The sequence below is a fragment of the Podarcis tiliguerta genome (genome assembly GCF_965153285.1).
Source record: "Podarcis tiliguerta genome assembly, chromosome: 5".
In the NCBI taxonomy this organism is placed as follows: domain Eukaryota; kingdom Metazoa; phylum Chordata; class Lepidosauria; order Squamata; family Lacertidae; genus Podarcis; species Podarcis tiliguerta.
The window spans coordinates 39,383,232-39,398,791 of NC_139538.1; the positions used below are offsets into that span (position 1 = coordinate 39,383,232).

At 41.7% G+C, this 15,560-nt stretch overlaps 1 protein-coding gene across 3 annotated transcripts in view; it reads right to left on the bottom strand.

The window, feature by feature from the left end:
* Positions 1 to 223: 223 nt before the first annotated feature.
* The window catches only part of WDR33 (WD repeat domain 33), a 54,605-nt gene continuing 39,268 nt past the window's right edge, over positions 224 to 15,560 (bottom strand). The window contains exons 10-22 of one of the 3 annotated variants that reach the window (XM_083443185.1): positions 15,064 to 15,142; positions 13,761 to 13,871; positions 11,706 to 11,800; positions 10,548 to 10,634; positions 10,041 to 10,180; positions 9,628 to 9,780; positions 7,722 to 8,732; positions 5,796 to 5,898; positions 4,406 to 4,874; positions 2,672 to 2,838; positions 2,477 to 2,557; positions 1,162 to 1,347; positions 224 to 870 (exon numbers count right to left, since the gene is read on the bottom strand). In XM_083443185.1, the coding sequence (XP_083299311.1) occupies positions 644 to 870; positions 1,162 to 1,347; positions 2,477 to 2,557; positions 2,672 to 2,838; positions 4,406 to 4,874; positions 5,796 to 5,898; positions 7,722 to 8,732; positions 9,628 to 9,780; positions 10,041 to 10,180; positions 10,548 to 10,634; positions 11,706 to 11,800; positions 13,761 to 13,871; positions 15,064 to 15,142 (2,909 nt within the window). In that variant the 3' untranslated portion in view covers positions 224 to 643. Of the gene's footprint in view, positions 871 to 1,161; positions 1,348 to 2,476; positions 2,839 to 4,405; positions 4,875 to 5,795; positions 5,899 to 7,721; positions 8,733 to 9,627; positions 9,781 to 10,040; positions 10,181 to 10,547; positions 10,635 to 11,705; positions 12,533 to 12,832; positions 13,872 to 15,063; positions 15,143 to 15,560 lie in introns of those variants that run through there. The other 2 variants (XM_083443184.1, XR_014511983.1) reach the window with 2 other exon arrangements.

Genomic DNA, 15,560 nt, shown 5'->3' on the forward strand with positions numbered 1-15,560 from the left:
GATTGTTCAAATAACGTCTTGTTTTGTGAAATTTTGCTTCTGTTTGATATCCCTCAAGATCAGTATAACACTAGTAAGTTGTCAAGATTCTGACAACTGGATGCTTTTGTATCCAGAGACAAGAATGCAGTCTATGCATCAGTTTATACTACATGGAAGATACTGTGTGGGGAATGATAGAGGGAAGATGTGAAAATATGTATATAAAAAATCACAAACTCCATTTGTTAATTTTTGGACAAATTGCATTCTGTATTCATACAAAAACAACTCAACTTTTTCCTGACAACTGTACATATAGAAACAAGTTCTTCTGGACATGAACTGAATTCTGTGGAGGTGCTCCATGTCTCACAACACTAAAAAAACATCCAGCTTTTATCTTCAAAAATCAATGCAAGAAATATGGAAGTGATGAGGGACTGGGATGGCAAGGAGAATGAAACAAAGGTAGTTGTGATGGCATTACTAGCTGGCATTTAATCTTTGAATAGACCTTCTTAGGAACTAATGCACATTCATTTATCTCCATTTATAGAGTCCAGGTTTGTGGGACTGCAGAATTACTTTCTCAATGATTCTGCAATAGGTGTATTTAAATACTGTCCTAGAAAGACTGGGACTTGCCCAGTCATAACCTCTTCTATCGACCCCTTCCGCCACCTCGAGAACCTCCTCGCCTTGACTGGTTTGAGTTCATGTTACTTCCTCTTCCCCAATTACTCCCACTCCTCCCTCGGGAAGGGTTATTGCCTCCTGGAGGTCCTCCAAAGGGTTCTTCTCTATGATATCCATCATGGTGTTCTCCATCCAAAGAGCTGGATCTCCCAGATTTTGACATTCTCTGTGAAGGTCCAGACTTCCCACGCCCTGGAATAAAAATATTGCAAACTAAGAAAATGCACTAGTTTGTTTGCTTTCTAGTCATGCAATACAGAAGATCAAAGTATGGTGTCTCAGTTTCCTGCCTCCTGTTCCACTGCAGAAACAGTGCAGAGTTAAAGATAACTGGTAGGGAAAATTAGCACTGCATATAGGAATTTTGATATCAATGCAGTAAAAAATAAAATAAATCAACATTTTCCAAATTGATATTTCCATTAATATTTGAAATTAAAATTTCTAGAGACAATTCTCTAATCTCAAAGAATTATGTTTTACCCTTTCCCCTCTCTTCTGGAGGCCCTCCTTGAATTTCCATTTCTCTATGGTCAGAGGTTCCTGGTCCATCATGCCAAGGACGCTTGCGAGGTGGCAGTGATGCCATGTCCATTCCCTGGATTGAGGAAGAACGTTCTCGACTTGCTGGAGAATGACCATCATGAGGTGGATGATCCTGGCGGGGACCTAACCATGATGGGGGAAAAAACAAGAGAGACAAATGTTGGTACAGTGCAGCAACGAATCTCTTCTTGGCACCCCTTCTAGCAATATCTTTTGTAAATATTACAATGAAATAAATGTTCTGTAGCATCCAATTTACCTCAGGAAGATGGCTCATTGTCTTTTCTTAGTTAAGCACACAAATAATTCCTGTTCCACTATCTCTGATGGTGAAGGTTCTACCCCCTTTCCACCCCAGGCGAGCTGCTGTAGAGATTGTACTTTCTGCTTTCATTAGACAGAGAAGGGATAGAGATTGATAGGGAAACAGGCAATGGACATATTTCTTGTGAGAAAGGAACAAGAACAGTGCTTGCAGAAAAATCACCAAGCTCTTGGTGCTACTGAAGGAGACTGGGGGAGTAGATTATGGTAAAAATGTGGCTTTCTATGGTTCATGAGTACCTCCCTTATCAAAAACTTCAAGCAGCAGAGCTCATTCTTCCTCTGCAAGAACCTCCTCTGTATTTGCATGCTGGGCACTGAGAAAGGGAAACCTCTTTTGCAACACCCAACAAGGACGGGAAAGCAACTTTGTCTCATTACCGATTATCTGAACTGTACAGGCCTGCCTCAAAGTCCATTATAATAAGGAAAAATGTGTCTCTCTGAAATAATCTGCCTTCTCTGTAAAAATGGGATAGTTTCTGCAATCTGTTGCTGATTAACTTCTTATGTATGAGGTTTGGTTGAAATTTGTGTGCCAGATTCAGCCAGAGCGCTAAATATTTCCCACCCCTTACCCCAACAGGGAACTGAAGGGGGTTGCTGGAGAAACCTAAAACAGATTGAGGACCATTGGATCATGATAGGAAAAACCTGGCCAGTTTTAATCTGTAGTTCCATGTATCTGTCTGTATCTATCTAGAATTTAAAAACAGTAAGAAAGATCATATGGTAGCCTATTCAGCTTTCCCCCCGTTTTGTAATACAGTATTCAGATAAATGCTAATATAAAATCTGGTGAAGTGCTTCTAGATGCCATTAAGCTATTTATGAAGTACAGTAACAACTGTATTAAGCTGCAGCTGGAAAACAGAAGGGACAGCACATTTGATGGTGGTCAGTCTTGCATAAAGTAATATATTTTCACCTGGTTCTCGATTTCCATCCATACGGCCTCCTTCAAAGTGAGGAAATTCATCTGGCGTTGGAAGCAGACCTTTCCGTCCCCCTGTATAATCAATGGACAAAGGATGCAAAGAAGTTGAAAGAACAATTATAAAAATTCTAACTGCACCAATACATTCCTCAGCTGAGTATAAATTATCCACCAAAGCTCTCTTACCTCTAGCAGCACCCCGACCTCGCCCCCGGCCACCATGATCTCTTCCTCTTGCGTTATCCTCTGAGGAGTCAAACTTTTCTTCTGGCACAAAGTCGTCAGGCCCAGAAAAGCTGTCCCTTCCCCTGGATCCCCGGCCCTCATGTCTTGAGGGTGTTCCTCTCCTATAGCTGAACCAAAGAAATATAAATTAGCATAAGAATATACTTGAAGCTATGTAGCTCCATGCTGAAAAATTCCATTGTCTATTCAGAAATTCCAACTACTATAAAAAATGCCCAATTTCTCCGCATTGCTGGAATGGGATTGTATTATTAAAAAACATTATTTACTTTGTACCTTTTCCAGGAATCAGAAACTAAAGTTTTCAACCAGTTGAATACTATTTAGTTAGCTGTCTGGTTTCCAATTGTTTAATCAGTCAAATTTAAATACATGTTATGTTGTATGAAAGTCATTATCAATAAAAGCGGCTTTTCAATAATTCTGATTAAATGTTCCACTGATTATACCCAAGCCTCTTGCTACGCACTCCTAAAGAGTACTCATTAATAGTTCCTCATCATCCTAAAAAAAATGACAAGTGGGGTGCTGCAAGGTTCTGTCCTGGGCCCATTGTTCTTCAGCGTCTTTATAAACAACTTAGATGAAGGAATTGAGGGGATACTCATCAAATTTGCAGATAGCACTAAACTGGGAGAGGTAGCTAATGCCACAGAAGACAGAATCACAATTCAAAATGACCTTAACAGATTGGAGAACTGGGAACAAGGTAACAAAATGAATTTCAATAGGGACAAATGTAATGTTCTGCACTTAGGCAGGAAGAACCAGATGCACAAATATAGGATGCGGGACACCTGGCTTACTAGCAGTACAAGTGAAAAGGATCCAGGGGTCTTGGTGGACCACAAGCATAACATGAGTCAACAGTGTGATGCAGCAGCAAAAAAAGCTACTACTATTATAGGCTGCATCAACAGAAGTATAGTGTCCAGATAAAGGGAAGTAATATTACCACTCTATGCTGCCTTGGTCAGACCACACCTGAAATACTGTGTCCAGTTCTGGGCACCACAGTTTAAGAAAGATATTAACAAGCTGCAATGTGTGCAGAGGAGGACAACTAGGATGATCAGGGGTCTGGAAACCAAGTCTTATGAGGGCATTGGGTATGTTTAGCCTGGAAAAGGGGAGACTGAGATGAGAGGTGATAGCCATCTTCAAATATTTGAAGAGCTGTCACATGGAAGCTGGAGCAAGCTTGTTTTCTCCTGCTCCAGAGCATAGGATCCAAACCAATGGCTTCAAGTTACAAGAAAGGAGATTCCAACTAATTATCAGGGAGGACTTTCTGACAGTAAGAGCTATTTGACAGTAGAATAGACTCGGAGGTTTTCTGTGCAGTGGTTGGATGGCCATCTGTAATGGATGTTTTTGTTGAGATTCCTACAATAAAGGGGGGTTTGACTAAATGACCCCCGGAATCCCTTCCAACTCTACAATTGGATTCTATGAGTCCACTTGGTTGTGACCTAGTGCTCACGTTATGAAAACTGAACTTTGTAGAATGTAATTTTCATAATTTTATTAATAAATGATTTGATGAGTTCCTACAAACAGGAATTTCTATTTTCATAAAATGTACAAATTCACTTAAATGAGGTTCATTTCTTTTAATATGAAACCAGGAGATAACTGTTCATCATCGAATAATAAACATTGTATGATTTTTACCTCTCATCTCTTCTTCCTCGGTACCGTGCATCCTCAGGCTCATGAGGAAATCTCTCGTCTGAAGGTCTCCGTCCCTCCCAAGGCCCAGGAGGTCCACGGTTTGGACCTCTGCTATCTCCCTCATTGAATTCTCTGTGGTCCGGGGGGAAAGGTGGGCCTGGACCACCTCGTCTCCACTTCTCTTCTTGGGGTGGGCCTCCCCGTCCCTCAAATTCACGTAAGCGATGGCCAAATCGCTTGTCTGGATGGAAGTCTTCACGAAATTCATCTGGTCGATCAAAGTCATCATGGAACTCTGGATGAGGTCCCCTTCTGTCTGGCATGCCCCTATTTTCTCTACCATCACCCCAATCTTGACCACCTCGGAAGGGGCCCCTCTCAGGGCCATGATCAGGACCACCACTGTTCTGGTCATGCCGCCTTTCTGAGAGAGGGCCCATGTGATGGTTTGGCGGCCCACGAGAATCACCTTAAGATAAAGGAAATATGTGTGTGTAACAAAATATTAATAATATAAAAGGTATAACTGAATGTACTTCGTAAGTGCCGACAATGAAGTTACAACTATCAGCAAAATATTCTTATAAAACTTTTACCTGTTTTAATGGTACACATATTATATTATATACTAGTATATTATATATTAGTATATGAGTGCTGTTTGTCGCACTGGTCCCTACTGTGCCAAAAGGCAATGATTTATTCATTCATTCATGCATACATACATACATACATACATACCCTGCCCATCTGGCTGGATTTCCCCAGCCACTCTGGGCAGCTCCCAACAGAACATTAAAAACACAATAAAAGATCAAACATTAAAAACTTCCCTAAACAGGGCTGCTGTCAGATGTCTTCTAAAATTCAGATAGGTGTTTACTTCCTTGACATCTGATGGGAGGGCATTCCACAGGGCGGGCGCCACTACTAATCATTTAATTTTGTTAATTTGTACCTTAATTTTCAACTTAAAGGTTCACAGAGCACCTTAAACTATTCCACTAAAATGTAACAATAAAAAAAAAATCACAAAATGAAATCCTTCAACCATAAAATATAAACCTAAAACCAGTATACATTATACTACAACCCAACAAAGAGCACAATTTCTCCTAAATCAGCACCACCCACTGCTCCAGACCTGAAGAAACAAGGAAATTTTCACCTATGCCAGAAAATCATTAGGGTAGAGAATGAACATATTTACAGGGGGAGAGAATTCCAGACCCAGCGTATCGTAAGAGAGAAAATAAAGACACATGTTGCCTGACTTAGTCTATGGATTAAAGCCCCAAAGAACTATAAAGCACTGAATTGTGCTAAAGCTTGCTTTGCAATAATAGTGAGCTTATGCCATTTGTTCTAAAGGAAAAGTGAATTTAATTACCTTTATTAGGACCAGGTCCTTGGTTGTGAGGGCCATGGCGCCCTGGGCCTCCATGCTGTCCCAGTCCTGGTATCAATGGTGGAGGACCTGGATTCTGTCCTTCCTGCAAGAAAGAAAAACTAGGAATTAATGAATCATGGAAAGAACAGAATAGAGCAAAGCAGAGCAGAACAGAAATCCCTTGTGTCTACTAGGTAGAACAGGCAATATATGGTTGTCATCCTCTGATTATGAGGCAGAAGTGGGGCCAGCAACCCAGATCCTGAACTCTCCCACCCCCTGCAAGCCATTTTGACTGGCCATCTGTCAATCACCTGTTACCAGGACATGAGATGACCCATTTTTCCTTTATAACCTTGCTTGAACTCAAGTCCAGCTACAAAGAAGGTTCCTATGTAAGTGTAAGTTGGGTTCCAACTATGCCACCAAAAAAAAATATGCAGCAGGGTTTAAAGTCACCACTTGTCAACTGACTGATGGCAACTTTCAGTAGGGATTGGTTCTACTGTATTTAGGAGTTCCCAACTGATCTAAAATATCAGGTGTGGGGCAGGTTGGCATGGCGTGGAGAACACAGAACTCTTGATTGGCCTAATTTGGCTTGAGGGCTGGAGGCTTTCCATGCCTGCTCTAAGGGTAAATCCAAACAACATTAAAATGGATTTCTCTCCCAGTTTTGGAATAACTTCAGCTAGAAACAGCTAATAGAGCAGAACAGAACAAAAAAAGACGAACCGTGGAATCAGGCTACACTGGACAAAAAAAGATAAGTAGGACAAATGAAGTCAAAATCAAGGAAACATTTAGGTTTTATTGCAGCCTATTCTAGCAATTACCATGTGGATAAGATCCCACCAAAAAACATTCCTGTATAAGTCTGCAATCTTTACCATCTACTAAGAGCAAAAGGGTGTTCCTTGACTTTAGTGATTGTACAGAAGAGGAATTTTGGGCAGGTGCAGCTTTCCTCAGCCCTTAATAAAAAATTGCCCTGCTAGAACTTCCTCTTCTACATACCTTTTAAAAGTATGTAAGCTTTTTTATTTTTAATCATTGGCATCTGTCACCCTATAAACAAACACGTAGACTATAGATTTAGGAATTTACAAAAATATATTTGCCAATGGGGAAGTGAGTGTTCATAAGAGAGCATTCACACAACTCAGGTGATGTAGTTCAACTCAGATATAACAGTGCAGATACAGTAATATATGAGATTCCCCTCCTTCTCTTTTCACTTCTATCAGCCCATAACACAAAAATATTTCATTCTAGTTCACTATAAGGAATCAGAGACCTTCTCATACTGCATCAAATACTGAAAAAAAATCAACCATGGCTTATAAAGAGGCAAAGACGGTTGCTGTTGAAAATATGTTTTGTCAGCCCAGGTGGGCATGTGTCACCCTATGACACTCTGGATTGTAGTCATCAATAAGACCTGCTTCCTTGGGGGGGGGGGGGGGAATCTGGTGAATATAAAAAAAAATTGAAATCTCCTGACACACTGGCCATTATGTACTTCAACTTGCTTGAGATATCTGTGAACCCCATTTTCATAACAGTCTGTTGGAACTATGAAAATAATAAGGTGACGTGCAATTTTGGTATCTCACTTCTGCTGACATAAATCAGCTGGGAGACTGCAGGGAGGAAGGGGAATTCAGTCATATTCGCTGGTGCAACGCTGGATTTCACCCATATTCTGAGATTACCAAAAAAACAGCATGTGTCCCCAAATCCATCTAATTTCATTTACACTAGGGTTATAGCAACAGCCACAGTTTTGTTCTTAAAAGAGTTTTACACCACTGAAATCACTGCCCTGCCTGATCATTTTATTATGCTATTAACAGCAATTTATTATGGTATTGATTTCTTCCCGACCAGACCTCTTCTCATGAAGAGTATCCTTCCCAGACATACCTGATTGAATGGGGCCCGAGGACCGTCACCAAGCAAGGGAGTTTTCTGCTGCTGAAAGGGTGGAGGGCCCTGGGAAGGATGTGGCCCCCTTGAAGGGTTCTGCGGTCCTTGAGGCCCTGGTGGCCCTTGCATGTTTCCTTGAGGCCCTACCATAGCACCTTGCGGAGGTCCCTGCTGTCCTTGTGCACCTGGTGGCCCACGCAATTCTTGCGGAGGTCCCATCATTGAACCCTGAGGTGGAGGACCCCTCATCTCCTGGGGACCATGCCCCAGTAAACCATGCGGCCCTCTCATTTCTTGAGGTGGATGGCCCATCATCATCCCCTGTGGTCCAGGACCCTGGTTCTCCCTTGGTCCTGGAGGTCCCTGCATGCCTCTTGGGTTAAGTCCCATCAAGGGCCCTTGAGATACAGGACCCTGTATCCCTTGAGCTCCTTGCACTCCATGAGGTCCTTGCATTCCTCTTGGCCCAGGTGGCCCTTGACCACCAGGTGGCCCTTGAGGACCTAAGTGGGTCTGTGGTGTTGGTGGACCTTGTTGACCTAAATGAGCCTGTGGGCCTGGTGGGCCTAAGTGACCCTGAGGTCCAGAATTCGTCTGTGGGCCAGGTGGCCCTCCAGGTGGAGGGCCCATTTGTCCATGAGGGCCAGGATGTCTTTGCATTCCTTGATGCCCATGAAGTTCTTGAGGTCTTGGCAGTCCTTGTGGAGGTCCTTGAGGCCCAACAAATCCTTGTGGTCCACCACCTCCTTGGTGTAAAGGAGGACCCTGGGGTCCCATTTGTCCTTGAGGTCCTGGAGGCCTGAACTGTCCCTGTGGCCCAGGTGGTCCCATCTGAGGCATATTCATTGGCATCTGCTGAGGTGGATGGGCTTGCTGAAAGCCCTGAGGCACCTGAGACATTGGACTTTGTCCTGGGAAATGTTGGGGTCCATGAACAGGTCCTCCTGGAGGTGGCGGCTGCTGACCTTGTTCTGCTTGCTTCTGTGCAAGCCTTTCAATCTTCAGTTGCTGCAAAAAAGAAGAAAATAATTTACACATCCACACAATTATGATGAACTATTGGAAACCAAAGGACACTTTCTGTGTAGCTTGTTCCACTTAGTATTAAGCCATGGCTTGCTCAACAAATGCTAAGCCTCACAGAAAAGTAAACATCCCTTGACTTGTTTCTCCAATGCTTGATTTATTCTCTAGCTGCTCTTGCCTATTGCCTCTGTAGCTTGGTGAATGGCTGGAGTGGGGTGGCCACCCACAGTTAAGCAAGACTGTAGGGTTTGGAGATAATGCCGATCCAAGAATAAAATATGGCTAGACTCTCAAGCCAAATACAAACCATGGTTGCCAACAGTAGTTTGTTACTGGAAAACAAACCATAATTATTCTCTGGGCTGAGTTCAGATGTTCAAACGAGCCACACTTTGGCTAAACAAACTATGGCTTATCTTTATGTACTAACCAGGCAATTTCTAATTTTAATTATTGTTTCAACGAAAGCAAAATGAAGAATGTAGCTAGAAAGCAATAACCTTCTCAAACAGAGTGTTTACTTCAGCAGCATACACCACTTGATTAGACACTGGTCAGGAGCAAAAAAACAAAACAAAAATCCACTTTCTTCAGAGGGTTTTGTGGCAATCATTTATTCATTATTCTTATCCTTTCACACAGATCAGATTATATGTGGTTCCCAGATAGCCTCTCATGCAAGCAGTACTCAAGGGCAGACCCACTTACAGCATCATGTAACTTGGGACCATTCATTAAGCCAGAAAAGTTTATGTTACTCATAGCTGCAGTGATGTTGCAAATACGGCCTATCAATATCCTCATTGATTTCCTCTAATTTTTGGTATGAGTAAGTGCTTTTATGCAAACATTATCAGTGACCTGACTTTTCACATACCTCTAGAAGCTGTGGGTTGGTGTACTGAAGTGCTGCCATTTCTTGCTCAATCTCTGCCTGTGACTTCTTCTTTTCCTCCAGTTTAAGATCTTCCTTTCGGTCATTCAGTGGCTCAGCTGGTGAAGGAATAGGAACTTTATTCTGCATCCAAGCCTGAATAGGATAATAAAGGTGTATGGTTACAGTGTTATTGACACCTGTTGGATGAATCCATCCACAAGTGCATTTACGCTGGAGACTTGATGAAAGTAGACTATGTCAACTGCACTTTATTTTAGGCCCAGCTGCTGAAGTCAATCATCTATTTGCTCCTTTTAAGAATGCATCAATGAGGACTTTGCATTCTAATAGGTACTGATTGTGGAAATAAATAAAGATGTTTTGAAGTTATAGCACTGCATTTAGTTACTAACCTGCTGAAACTGGGCTGGGATTGGTTTTGCGTAGGGGACCTTTTTTTGTGGTACTTTCTTTTGGTCCTTTTGCATCACCTCCTCCATTCCCCAGTCCAGTCCTGGGATAGTCATCTCAATTTCACTTGTCTCATCTTTCCCTTCAATGAAAAGAATTGAATAGTGATATCTACACAGTATGATGAACAACTTATGTCTTCATAAATAAAGACATCAGGAAACTTACTTTCATGTCCAGAGATTGGGGGGGGGGGGGTTGCAGAATCCTTTAGCTAATTTTAAATTTTTCTTGGCACAAAAGGAAGCCAAAAAGGAATAGAAAAGAAGATCCAACCCATTTCTTTATGATTCATGCAAATTTTCAGAAAAGCAACACAATCCTATTTGGGATTCTCTTACTATCAATTGGTATTTCTCTTGCTATTGGTTATTAGCAAGTCCCACTATGTTCAAGGAGTTACGCCAAGGAAAGTATCCATAATACGGCAGGCATAATTTCTCTCTTACCCATCTGCTCTTGTTCCATGGCTAGTTTCAGCTGCTCAGGTATTCCCATCCCTGGAATCACTGCAAGACTATTGGGTTCTAGGTCATCTGGAAAGGGAGAGTAAACTGTTATCAACAAAATATTTGATATTTCTTAGGTGCCATTCAGTGATGTTTCAACAGTATTACTTAATTCCCTACAATCAACCATTTCATTATTTTCTCTTTTACTGACCGACAAGGATTTAAAGCAGGGTTGGAGAACCCTTTCCAGCTAGTGTTGCTTGTGATGGGTGAGGCCACAGGAAAGTGGCTCGCACAAAATATGTAAACTTTACCTTTATACAGTAGGTTAATTTTGATATCCTCTTTTATACCACACTCAGCCAAGCAAAATACATTATTGGAGTTTAAGGACAGAATCAAACCAGGTAAAAGGACTCTAGTAGGCTGCAATCTGAGGGTGGGACTTTTTATTTTTATTTACTTATCAAATTTATACACCACCCTTCCTCACAGGATCTTAGGGTTTGAGGAAATGTGGTGTGGCTGGGGAGGGTATGTGGTGTAGGGAGAGTCCTGAGGGCCAAAAAGAAAGCCTTAGAGGGCCATATTTGTGTCCCTAATTTAAAGTCTGTAACCTATATAGCATTTCAAACTTTCTGCTGAAATAAATATTGAGTAAAATATGTGTTTTCTTTACAAGGTAACAACTAGGTGGGCTGTGATGACAAGAAGAGAACAAACATTTGAAATAAGACCACAACCATGGTTCCTATGTTGCGTTGTGTTAGAATGCATAACTCACCTGAAAGAAACAGAATAGCAAAGGAAAAGGGGGGAAGAGCTTTCAGGAACATGTTTTTACATTACAACAATTTAAAGATTACCTTAAGCACTGCTTAAGTTTGAGCCTGTTGTCTTTTCATATTCCCATACAAATGGCCAAGAAAGCAACTGTGGCGTATTGGTTAGAGTGCTGAACTAGAATTAGGGAGACTCAGGTTGAAATCCCTGCTCATTTATGTAGCTCACCAGGTGACCTTGGGCCAGTCATCACCTCACAGCCTAACTTGTCTCACAGGATTGTTGAGAGGGTAAAAAAGGGGAGGAGGACATGTATGACACCACGAATTCCTTCGAAGAAAGACGAAACGTAAGTGTAACAAATAAATATACCATATTCAACTCCATCCTCTGACATTCCTGGAAGCAAGTTCAGATTATAACGATCTCGCATTTTATCTCCAGGACGATTCCGGGTCCAGAATTTGCTGTTAAAATAAAACTAAGAGATAGTATCCTCTGTTGATTTATACGTTAAGCCTTCATCACTCAGAGCCAGTAACTCTTAACATCCTCTAACTCTGAAGTTTTTTTTAAAAAGTTATTTTAAATGTGTATTAGCTTCTTCTCGTTTTCTACTGGACCACTTCAAGTTGTGATGGCTACTGAATTGGGTGGTCACTCACCATCTGCCAGTAGTAGAGAGTAGAGGTACAGTACCCACTCCTTGCTGTGCACATAGTTCCAAGTAACCTAAATAAGCAGTAGAGTTGCTTCTATAGCAGAAAAGGGAAATCTGGTCTGCATCAACAGCCACAGTAGAAAGCTATTACCAGCCAGAACCAGACTAATAATACAATTTGTGTAACATCTTACAATGGTGTAAACTTCTACTTAACCAATAGGTTTGTTTCACATAATATTGGGCGTCAACAGGGTTGTACAGAACCCTGCTATATCTTGAAAATGTATATATTAAAAAATTACACCTCACCCTTTAAGTGTGAATACTATCAGAGCAATCAAAAGAGATAAAAACAATAAGAAACTATAATAAAGATGACTTACAAGTTACTCTTTCATTACGTTCAGCAATACACATGCCAAAAGAAATAATCTAGTTCAATAATGTGTTACATCTGGGGTGCTATCCAATGAAGCAGTCCTCTTAGCACAAGGAGTTCTTATTGCACATCATAACTTTCTCTTCCTCATCTCGCCTTGTGCCCCCCCTCCAAATCTGTTCTTGGGGTTCTCCCAATCCTCGGGAGCAGATGCGGGGGGGTGGGGTGGGGGATGGAAACTTCCATTAAACAAATGGAACTCCCCATGCTAAGGGAACTGTGCTGTTGAATACCTGCCCTGGTGTGTATAACTGTTTGAGCACAATGGCCATTCTGTAGTCCTTTTCACCTTGATAAGAAGGGGCACAAAGTATCAGTGGTAATGATACAATAAATTTGTCTTTTTAAAACTCTCAAAACAGTCAAATCATTGTATGGGAAATGCATCCGGAAGACAAAAATGTATCAAGGAGTTAGTGATCTGACACGGTTACCCTTCCTGCCTATACTCCTTCCCCCTCCCCTGCTCTTGTTAAGTATTTTGATGGTGTGAGAACAGTCTTTCATGTCCTGAGAATGTTGGGAGGAGGTGAAGTCCCCCACACAGCTGCCTTAATCAGTTCGGAGGATAGTGCTGGGTACCTTCTTTGATGTTGGACATTGTTTTGAGAAAGTGAGGCACTGGGAGGGGATGGCTAATGGATGATCTGCACGTAGTCAGTCTTAGAAGCCACAGGCTACCTAGAAAACCGGACCGCAGGGCTGTGCAAACTGAGGCTAGCTGGGGAAGTCGCTTTGCCACTTCTTGAGGGCTTCCAAGTGGCAGAGGGAAGTGCTTGCTTGGTATGTATACATTGCTTCTTAGACATTGTTGTCTAAGAATAAAATCTATAATCTTCTTCTGTGTTTTGTATTGCTTCTGAATCTATCTTAAAAGAACCACCTTGCCTTTGGCAAGACAATCATCTCCTGCAGCTTTTCTATGTTTAATGTACTATATTTCACCCCGTCTCTTTCACTAGTTAAATCTTCCAGCTTGCTGAATGATCACATTTGATTTCATTTCGTTTCACACTGTATTCTTTTTAATCACGATGAAAGGTAAAGTACCATGAATAACAGCTGATTGCATTAGTATGAATGTGTAAGTGGAATGTACTATATTAAAAGCTATTGAGTGCTAGTTCCTGACAACACTCTTAGTATTTTATTCTTCCACTGCATAAGTAAACTACAATTTTTCTTTTGAAGCTTCTTGGTAGGGTATGTTCGTGTGGGTACGAACAAATGCATGATGACGACAAAGAAACGTAAGTGAAGCAATGAAAAACAAAATGTTACTGAGGTCAAACGAGTGCAAAGCAAAATATTTAAATAAAAATACCTGGTGTGATCATTTGATCCTGAGCACAGAATGTGTCCTAGAGGATGCCAAGCTAAACTCCAAATCATTCCTTCATGGGCCATTTCCATACCTCCCACTTCCTTCTCCACCCTGAAATAATACAAAAATAGTGCTTAAATGGATGAACAAGGATGCATCAAGGCCTATTTTCTTTTCTTTTTAAATACAACGTTTTCAATGAAACTTATTTTGTTTAATGTTTAATGTTTACCTGCATTTGTTTGTTCAGAAGTTATTATTTATGTGAAAACTTAGAAGAGGTTGTATGTGTGTGCACGTGTGTGTGTACACACACACACTTATTTTGACTGCTGTTTTAATTAGCAAGATTGCTGTGACAAACAAGAGAAGCCATATCTACATTCTTTCAGGCAGAAATATTTACACTAGAAAATTAATATATTTAATGATTATCTCCACAAGGATCAGGGGAGCGGTGGGGAGTCTTTCCTGGTTAGCAGGCAAAACTTTTATATCCCTACTCCTTAGCAGGCCAAATTTGGCAAGTGGGAAAGGTCACCCCTGGTCAATCACCTGTTGCTATGAAACCAAGGGATGCTGTTTGCAAAAGCCTCTCAGGCAACACCAATGTTTCTGTCTGAGCCACCAGTTTGAGTCTTGGAGGCAACAGGCATGCAGGGAGGTTTGAAAGTGCCTTGCAAAAGTGCTTACAAGTAGCCCAGGGTTCCTGTTTGAGCCTGAGGCTCAACCTGGAGGTTCAAACAGAAGCACTGTGGCTTGCCTGAGAGCCCTTTGCAAACAGCATCAATAGGAATGCTGGGCTGCTTGAAAGCACTTTTGCAAAGTACTTTCACACCACTCCCCAACCTCTGTTTTGCCTCTGATTTCGCAAAGGGCTTTCAGCCAGCTATTTGCCCAGGTTTCAACTTCTGAAAATGGGCTCTCTTGAACTCAGCAGGCTTTAACTATGACTAAACCCTGCTGGCTTGGCCGCATGCATCTGTTCTTTGCTGGTAACAGGCATGCACAACCAAAGCAGGATTTTACCAGTGATGTCAGCTGATGAGCAGGTGGACGTGGTTGGGGGGAAATGGCCTTGTGGGCCAAACTGGACCCCCTGGTGGGTCAATATTGGTCTGCAGATCAGAGGGTCCCTAACCTCTAGATGAATAAATATTTTACTTAGTTTTCTTAAAGTAAAGCCCTTCAGCTCAGGATGGAGACATTCACAAATCATCACAAGGATAATTCTATAGTATCAAAAGACAATATTAAATTATGGATGACTTCTCAGTTGTAATTTCTCTTCAGAGGTACCTACCCAACATGCCAGAACAGTAATGAGCCATCGGACCCTCCACTGGCAAAGAACCCTTCATGAACAGGATGCCAGGCCACAGCTGCAATGAAGAAATTCAGAATTACTACTACTTATTTACATTTTTCCAATGGTGTACTAGAACAGAAGTAACGTAGGATCTGACTAGATGAGAGAGGATGGATTACAGTGCAGCGATGAGCAGTGGACAACAGGCATCAGTGGAGGGGCAGGAAAAGAGACTGACAGTTCAGAGTAGCCTTTGGAGTTCTCATGGGAGGACCTGTGGAGGGGCACCTCGTTTAATGAATGAAGAGAAGGCTACTTAAGCAACAGCTTGCCAAAAGGCTCACTGGTGGGAAGCAGAGAATAAAGCAAAAACAAGTAGGATGTTGGAAGAGAGGAGATACAAGAGACTGGATATGGTATGGAGAAATAAATACACAAACTTGAAGTTCACACCCAGCATGGCAGAGCCAATGGGTAGGAAAATGGGTAAT